This window comes from Ischnura elegans, chromosome 13 (genome assembly GCF_921293095.1).
Source record: "Ischnura elegans chromosome 13, ioIscEleg1.1, whole genome shotgun sequence".
NCBI classification, from domain to species: domain Eukaryota; kingdom Metazoa; phylum Arthropoda; class Insecta; order Odonata; family Coenagrionidae; genus Ischnura; species Ischnura elegans.
In genome coordinates, this window is record NC_060258.1 from 9277991 (window position 1) to 9287684 (window position 9694).

A 9694-nucleotide genomic window follows, 5' to 3' on the forward strand; every position below is an offset into this window, starting at 1 on the left:
ATTATAAACCTTGATAGCCATGTGAAAAGGGCTCTTATTGTACATTGCCGTGGAGTGGCAGTACATATGTACATCTCCACTATGGCGAGTGGAGTGTCCGTGCACTTGAGCATTGGTAGTGAGATCTTTTATATTATCTTTGACATGCATACATGATACATACATGCATGATGCATACATGCAGACATGCATGTAGGGGCCTTGTGTTATGTAGGGACGGATATGTAGGGTCGACTAAGAATACGGCCCTTAATGTCTGGATTTTAATTGCAGCCTCATATCCAGAAGCAAGGCAAGGGGCAAGGCTTGCTGGAGAGACGTCAAACCTTGAGAGTGACGAATGTGGCAAGAGGAGGAGACACAGAAAGAGGAGATATGATGAATCATCCTCTGAAGAGGATGAATATAGTCATAATTCAAAGAAAGTGAAACCACCGCCACATTTTCTTGACAAGGAAATAGCAGTTCCCAAATATCATATGAAGAAGGCTGATAATAACCAGCCGTCAACTTCAACTGCTAGTGGAAGGAGGAAGGCTGAAAGCACAATTCAAAAGACAGGAATTGGGTGTAGTAACAAAAGAAAGGGCGAATCGATGGAAAATGATGAGCCAGTCAATGCAAAAAGGCAGAAAATAAGGAGCAGTGATTTTCAGACTTTCTCTGGTGAAGACGCATCTGCAGAAGAAATTGGCGGAAATGATACTGGCCAACCCCTACAAAATGTCGATGATTTGCAAGGTAATCTTAACATTTGCTTTTTTAATTAATAATAATAATAATTAAAATTAATTATACTGGAATGCAAAAATAAAAACTGACCGAGCAATTAAAAACAATAGACCAGACATAGTTATAATAGACAAAATAAAACGGCACACCACCCTCATAGACGTGACAATTCCCTTAAACCATAATGTACAGAAGGCACAATCCACCAAAATTGACAAATATGCAGAACTTGCAGCAGAGATCAAAGACTTGTGGAAGATGCAGTCAGTAGTTATATGCCCAATAGTGATAACAACGATAGGAATCACACCGTGCGAAGTTCTACACCAGCTAAAAAAGCTAAACTTGGAGAAAACTCTACCAAAAATACAAAAGTCAGTCATCCTGGACACCTGTCATATTGTCCGACGGTTCCTTTCAATAGAATAATAACGGAAGTAACAACAAAACACAGTTGAACTTGACTTGGTCCGTTCACTGTGAACAATCCTTGTAAGATAGCAAGAGGGAAAAAGGATCATAATAATAATTTTATTTCTGTTTGGTTACAATGTAACATAGAAAATGTCATATAGTGGACAAACAACACATGAGATAAAAACATTAAGGACAGATGACAGTGGTACATATTTTAGCTTATTTTAGCATATTTTTTACACAAGTCGTAGTACTCATCTAGTGAATAAATTGAATTTTGATATATAAGCGTTTTTAATTTGTGCTTGAATGAGTTGCTATTTTGGATTGCTTTAATATCTGGTGGTAGTAAGTTAAAAAGTTTGGCCCCTTTATGATATGGTCCTTCACTAGCAAGTTTAGATGACCTCGGTTCAATATGTATATCATGTTTTTGTCGGGTGTTTATTTGGTGTATTTGACAGTTTAGATCAAATGAGTTCAAATTTTTTTTTGACATACATTATTAAATTAAATACAGTGCAACCTCGATATAACGACACCCCACGGTGCACTAGTAAACACTTGCTATAGCGAATTGTCGCATTACCGGTGGTGGAGCTAATAATAGCCAATATACCTGTTGCAAACAGATATACAGGAACAGGAGTGGTGCGGCGACAGATAAAGATCTATCCGATAAACGTAAGCATAAATCCAGACGAAAGGCGATGTTTTTTTTGCATCACTAAATTTCCTTACTCAAATAACGACTAACTATTCAAACAATTTATAAGCGCCGCACTGAATAAAAATCATGCAAAGCATTGCTTCGTCAATCATTATATTTATCGAACGACAGTTTACCACGTAAATTTGAGACTGAGCACTCCATTAACTTCATTTCTAACAGATCGCTGGCAATTACAGAGGTTAAGGAGTCTTGATGAAAGTCTTCCGGCGGTGAAACCCTCGCTATGGCGAGAGCCAACACCGAAAGGGTCTCGTAAAAACGAATTTTTTAACACGCTTATTATAGGGTCAATTGACGGTGCATCGGCTATCTCTCGTAATAGCGGGGGTGTCGCTATAGCCCGTACTCGCTTTAACGAGGTTCCACTGTACATACAAGGCAGTAAGAGGCATAATTTGTAAGGATTGAAAATGTGCCCTGCATGACTCCCTATAGGGTAGATTGAGAATAGCCCTAATTGCCTGTTTTTGTATTTTAAAAATTTTATGAGATTGATGTGAGCCACCCCAGAAAATAATTATTAATATTAAACGAATGCTACTTTCCACATGTAATTAATGAATAATATTTCAATTTTATGTCTTAGGTACTTTGGATGTTGTTCTCAGGGAACTAGGAAGCCAGAGAAAAATGATTAGTTTGCTAAACAGCAAAATGGACATCCTGGTAGTGAATCAGGCCCAGACAAATAGGACATTAACTCCTGCATTGAAGAGAGTCGAAAGACCTCCGAACCTGCCACCCTTTCCGGTGACATCTCACGCCAAACTGGAGAAAGTGGAAAGATTCCTGGACAATAAGTCAAACTTTGCTGCTACTGTATGTATAAATGTTATGCATTACATGATTTAATTTCATAGACCAAACGACTGAAAGTTATAACTTAACACATGTTGCTGATGTTATTCTGCTTTTTTATTCAATTTCAAATTTTAATTTTACAAATTTGGTGATATGAGAAGGTATACTCTGATATATATATATATATATATATATTTCTATTATTAGATGGACTACCTAAGCTGCTATGTACTGCAAGATGATGCAAAATCTATATCTGTAATGATGGGAAAAATTATGACAAATAAACTTGCAGTAGAATTCAATTATAATGGCAAACCTCCAAAAGAGGCATTTAATAAACTTCGCTTGAAAGAAGTAATTCTTGGTGAGTAGCTAAAGATGATTGAGATTAAGTTAAATAGCTTGCTCATTATTGGGCAAATATCTGTTGATATAAATATTTAATGTATGCTATAGTGAGCTTCAGTTTATTTGATTATCATTTTTAAATCGTAACAATAAGATTATTTTTCATCATCCTTCAGAGAATATCTTACCCTTTGCATATTATCAGGATGCCACCATGATAATCAAATTTAATGATATTTAACCAGCATACTCTTTTCTTTATACAGTGAGTCCTCGTTTAACGTCACTTACCGTTCCTGAAAAATGTGACGATAAACGAAATGACGTTAATCGAGGCACAGTATCCCATAAGAAACAATGTAAAAAGTGAATATCGGCTCCTAGACCTCACAATTCCTACGCGAAAAAATTTTAGCGTATCATATTTGGGCCATTTCTTACGATGGGAATGCCAAACTATGGCATTAACACGAGTCCCTGTCTTCATTGACGGCAGTACCAGCAGCGACGTACATCCTTCTCCATTTTTGTATCTTCCCGCGTTTGTTTTTTCGGCTTCGCTATGGTGGTCACCTGGGCATCATCGCCTGGGCATCATCATCGCTGAAACATCGTCGCAGTTACAGGAACCAGGATTATTGAGAACACGGTGAAAAAAGTGACGACAAATACTCCGAGTTCTACACGGAAAAATTCCTAGAAATCACTTTTCAGGTTCCAGGAAACCGTTATGTCAAGTAAAATTTGCTAAAACTTTACTTGACATTTACGCACTTAACATTTGCGCACCTACCTAAGAATTCATTTTGCAGAAAATTTGCTATAAACGTAATCGAAATTGACAATAAACACACCGTTTTACGCTTCGTTTAGACTGGCTGTATTACCGCCCACAAAACGAACAACCTGCAACGCCCGCCGCATCGCATTTTTTCTCGCGCGAAATTTAACCCTTTCGAGACCGCGGAGTTTTCGTCTTAGCTTGACTGCTGTACCAAGCCCCAAGAGACTCTTCTTTCTCGTGGTACGGAGGAGCTTTGGAGGGCATTTTTTTGGAGGGCATTCGTTAAGAAGGGTCTTGCTGAACCTTTTTCGACCCCTCCACGGTGGGACTCCGCATTATCTCGGAGTAGTTGTGCTCCCTCCTCTCCGGGTTTACGACCATACCTGCGGCATTGTTTCGCGGACAACTTATGTATTGCTTATATGTATTTAGCAAATGGATAATTGTTGCTTGCACGTAAATTACAGACATAGAATATAATTCCTCATTTTTATCTGAGCATTGTCAAATTTTAAACGAAGTTCTAAGGCCATTATCAAAGCATTTAACGCAGCAACAATTTCCATGTTGATGTTTATACATAACTCGAATTATAAGTTAATATTTGTCGTAGAATTTCATTTAAAAATTCTAAACGCTGCTCAAAAGACAAACAATTCAATTCTTAGTTTATATATCTTGAGAAATGAACAAATATTTATTTCGAAAATTGACTCTATAAACAATTGTATGACCGCTGTCCCTTACCGCTGAGAGGGGTTATAAAAGACGAAGGGTCCGGGTACCTGCTCCCGGATTCGGAGGGTTAATCCTAAACCCCGAAGCGTTGGGTCCCGAGACAAAGGCGACCTAAACCCACGACCGTCCTGAAAGGAGGAGAGCCAGAAAACGTATATATACGGGTTTCGTTTTCTTGAACGGGAAAATCTCACACGTACATATACGCCCGTGGTCTCCCGGGTCAGGAAACGTCCACACGTATATATACGTGTACGGTAGGGAAAAGGTTAAAAGACCTGACCAGACCTGACGTTATCGCGAAGCAAAGGTGCGATAAACGAATGACGGTCTCAAAATTTTCGTGACGTTATCGCGAAATGACGTTAAAAGGGGTGACGTAGAACGAGGACTCACTGTACATAATTCAATGGCATTCCCATAATATTCACCAATAAATTTTGAATTTAAAGGGACAACAATTCTTGATATATGCTGCAAGCTTTAAGTGACTCAACATATACAGGCTGTTCTCGACTTTCGTACACTCGACTTTCGTACAATTCGCACTTTCGTACGTTCAAAATTGACACCTTTTACTTGACTTCCGTACGCTAAATTCGGACTTTCGGACGTTGGTCTGTATTTTTTAAAAATTCCCGCGATGTTTATTGCGCATCCCAACATTCAATTGTTTCAAATGACAGTATATGCGAACAATACGAACGTTTACAATGAAGGGAATTGTTTTTAGTTGACCTAAATCTAGGTGATTTATTTGGGAGAACGACTGTTTGCTTTAGGCTCCTTCATCAAGAGAAGAAGAAAGCCTTCATTGGAGAGATTTTTCAAAAAAGTTGACTAGACATCATCAAATAGCTTTCAATAAAAGTAGTAAGATCTTCTTTCGAATTGTGTTTTTTCATTTGAGGGCTGTTTAATTGAAGTACACCTTCAGCAACGATATTGCGTATTGCACGAAATATCACCCGAATTCCGTTTGTCTTTTGTCTTTTTTGAATGGCATGCGAGATATACGCAATCATGAATGTCACCTGCCAGATGTCGAATTTTGGTGTGAAGATTAAAAGGCATCCCGAGTGCGGGTTCAACAATTACATTTGGTTATGCTTCTTGATATGTCTTTTCATTTATAATGGACGTAACAAGTGGAATGTCAGTTTAAACGGCAAGAGGAAGTTTCACTCGATAGCCAACAGAGTTCTTGTTTTTTTAACTTTTATTTACAGTTTCCGCGTATTTTCGAAATAAATCAGATGATTTGAGGAATATTATTAACATATTATTAAAATTTAGTGAATTGAAATGAAATCCGTGGAAAAAAAAGTTTTAGTGCATATATATTCCGCTCTTATGGTACGTAACCCCTAATTAGTATTGAAGTCAATGGTTCGACTTTCGTACATTCGACTTTCGTACAAGTTCTCGGGAACGCATTGTGTACGAAAGTCGGGGACTGCCTGTATATTCTCCTCCGTTATTCACTTCAGTTTTTATGGTCTAAGTAAAAAAAGGTTTTCTTTTCAGGTGCAATTCTGTTGAAACACCCTGAAAGTGATCTGGTTGTGGCTGAGTCGGCCATTAAAAATTGGCGGAAATACGCTAAGAAAAGGAAGCAGGAAGGTGACGACGATGAAGATGATGAATATGATGACGAAGATGATTATGATGATATTGAATTGAATGGAAGACTTTAAATTGTTCTATTAAAATTTGTATTAGATAGAAACTTTTAATATATTTTACTAATAAAGTGTTTTCTCATTCTTGAAACATTTAAATTTAAACTTATTATTTACATTAAAACTTATTTAAAAATTGATTAGATGAACCAAATCATGGCAATACACATGGATGAAATCATCAACAAGAGCTATCTAAAAATTGTTTGGTGAGAATTCTAAACTTCCTGACCATTCTCTATGTATTCTCTAGCTTATACCATTCCAACATTGGAATGGTATAAGGAAGGACATTAGCTAATTAGCTCCTGTGTATTTGGCATATTTGCATGGTACACAGTACCAATACGTACAATCCAATGCAACAGGTTCATAGTGGTCGAGGGTTTAATGGTTTTGGGGGAGCACCTACTGCTATTTTAATTTTTCCACCAAATTTCCACGTTGATTCCACCAAATTTCCATGTGGATTCCACGTTGATTCCACCAAATTTCCACGTGGGTTCCACGTTGATTCCACCAAATTTCCACGTGGGTTCCACGTTGATTCCACGACCAAAAACACGTGGTATCCACGTTACATTTCCACCTAATCTCCACCGTAATTTCCACGTGGAATCCACGTGGAACCCACGTGGAATCCACGTTGAGTGGTGGATATTTGGTGGTGGTGGATATTGAGTGGTTGGACCCACGTGGAATCCACGTTGATTTCAAGTGGATTTGTGGTGATTAGCATGAAATGTTTAACAGAATTTCTAATTTGTGGAACTTAACTCTCTGGTGACATTGCCTCATTTATCATCCTGAAACCACGCTAGTTATGTGAAAATGTATCGCACATTCTATTTTTATATAATTCTTGGAAAGGCAGCCATGAGAGCACATGAAAAATCGTAGACACATATATAGAAGGTTTAGATATAGAGTGGTTGAGGTTTTAATGGTTTTAGGACAGCACCAACTGCTGTTTTAATTTTTCCACCAAATTTCCACGTGGGTTCCACATTGATTCCACGAACAAAAACACGTGGTATCCACGTTAATTCTCCACGTGGGTTCCATGTGGATTCTACCACCCATTTCTCTCTGGGGTGCTTTAGCCAATTAAGCTACCGAGGCGTCATTCTTCCCTGTGGATATTTGTGGACAATTTAGACAATAATCAATTTTATGTTAAATGATTCTATAGTGCACAATGTGTACAAATTGATGTGAAAAGTAATATTTTTCACTGTTTAATAGTTCAAATTAAAAGCAAAAGTTAAAAGAGTCCATTGGACTCACGTTGCCCGATTACGTCAGAAAAATATGTTGCCCGCATTAGGGTTAAGTGATATGCAGCAGGTTTTCCCGGTATCCGATTGCAAAAAAAAACTTTATTAATTTTTTAATTTCACTTAATTCATACTTTAAAAACAACGACCACCCTAGCGAAGCATGCTACGGAGAATATGGCAAAGTATTCGTAGCTGAATCTTTTGCGCCTTGTCATAATGCGACGGGCATGATCATTTCCCCGCTAAAAGGGGTATATTGATGGTATCCAATGGATTAAAAATTGTTTTTTGAAAAATGAAGCCTCAAAGTTAAGGGGGTGGTACAAAGATAAGGAGATATACAAGATTTTTAATTTATTGATTAGTAATTTTTGAATCATCAATCTCTTAAATTTCCTCTGCAATATATTGAATATTTTTATTATGCTCTGTGTAAACCCTATGAGAGCAAAAAATAGAAAATACAGGAAATGTACTACTCTTAATAAAAGGCATTTTGACTAACATGAGGCATTACGGAGATTATTGCTAGGCTGACAAGTAGTGATATTTATACAAAAAATGTGAAATATTCAATGCTAATAACAAAATGTATAAGTTTTAACACAGACAGTAAATGAACACACATTTATGTAGAGAGTAGTAGTGTTAAGGGTGTCGCGGATAATAACACAGTCTCAGCACTGACCTTTTTCGACCCTTCCTAGCTCCGAGAGTAGTTGGGCTCCCTCTATATAACCCTATCAGCGGTATTGGTTCGTGGTCAAACATGCTTTGTTTACTTGAATTAGCTCTATGGATAAATTATTGCTTGAACATAAATTGCAGACTTTGAATTGAGTTCCCTGTTTTATTCTGAGAATAGGGTAGTTTCCTTCATCAAAGAAAACGAAAGGCATTGATTGCGATTCGTTACCCACCATTACTGTATTCATAATACACAAATTATTTCGTTTTAGAAATACCGGTTTGGATGAATGGCAATGGTCCATTTTTATCCTCATTTGAAAAGGGCCAGATTGGCGCCCATGCGATGCCACTCCACGTGACGTCACAGGGACATAGTTTCTATACGAGTAGATAGGAGTTTTACATCGTCTGAGGTTCCCAATGCATGCATGAGGCACAGAGCTCAGGGAAACATCTCTTAATAATCACCTATTAAAATTACCTAACGTCCGAAAGTTTCTTGCGTTTGATAGGGCATTAATAATCCTTATTTAAGCCAAGCGCTACCATCCAGCAAGGTACTCAGCTACCTGCTAATATCCTGCGTCGTATCAGCGCTCAAAGCCTCGCCCCAATGTCACCTCACTTGTGGCAGCGGGAACCAGAATGACATCACACACAGTTTTCCCAGCATTCATACTTAGCTGTCGCATTTTCGCGCGCTTGAAAATTTTCACTTTTCATTTGATCGCGAAAAATAGATATTGTCATTTAAAAATCTAAAAGCTTGAAATGCATACTCCAGGAGTAATAATCTTTCGATTTAGGCAATAAAAAAATAATAGGAAACCACCCGATTGGTGAACAATTTGGTCCAGGGAAATTACCGTTTAATTGTTAGGGAGGTAGCCAAAGAAGTGGACATTAGTTATGGATCCTGTCAGACAATTTTGAATGACATTTTGGGAATGGCGCGTGTCGCATCTAAATTCGTCCCTCATGATGGCGTTTACACCGCGATAAATCGCTGGGTCACGCGCTGACCATGACAGATTTTTACACCAAAACCAGAACTTCCGTGTTCCCGTAGCCACCCTACTCTCCAAACGTGGCTGAATCACACACTTTTTTTGTTTTCAAAGATAAAATTAACAATTAAAGGGCACCGATTCAACTCTATTGTGGGCATTAAAACTATCATACACGTATCATTATGTTGAGTAACAAACACTGCAGATCACTAATTGGCTACGTCAATATGCAAACTTCTGTAGCCCTAGTGTGTTTTATAAAATATGACTGCTAATTTTGGTGTTCTCCAGCCGCGTCTGTCGTTTATGGTTGATGACAGTTTCGAAAGCCATCCTGCTTTCGTCTTCAGGTTCAAAGCAGGATGGCTTTCGAAACTGTTGTCGACCACAAACGACAGACGCGGCTGGAGAACACCAAAATTAGCAGTCATCGTGAACAATGTCGTGGAAACCTACGCACAAATTTTATAGAATAT

The 9694-nt window shown here is 38.0% G+C and overlaps 1 protein-coding gene across 3 annotated transcripts in view; it reads left to right on the forward strand.

Moving 5' to 3' along the window:
* The window catches only part of LOC124170148, a 58271-nt gene extending 51942 nt beyond the window's left edge, over positions 1 to 6329 (forward strand). The window contains exons 7-10 of one of the 3 annotated variants that reach the window (XM_046548840.1): positions 274 to 741; positions 2469 to 2701; positions 2891 to 3050; positions 6084 to 6329. In XM_046548840.1, coding sequence (XP_046404796.1) covers positions 274 to 741; positions 2469 to 2701; positions 2891 to 3050; positions 6084 to 6253 — 1031 coding nt within the window. In that variant the 3' untranslated portion in view covers positions 6254 to 6329. The remainder of the gene's footprint in view (positions 1 to 273; positions 742 to 2468; positions 2702 to 2890; positions 3051 to 6083) is intronic. The other 2 variants (XM_046548842.1, XM_046548841.1) reach the window with 2 other exon arrangements.
* Positions 6330 to 9694: the final 3365 nt, after the last annotated feature.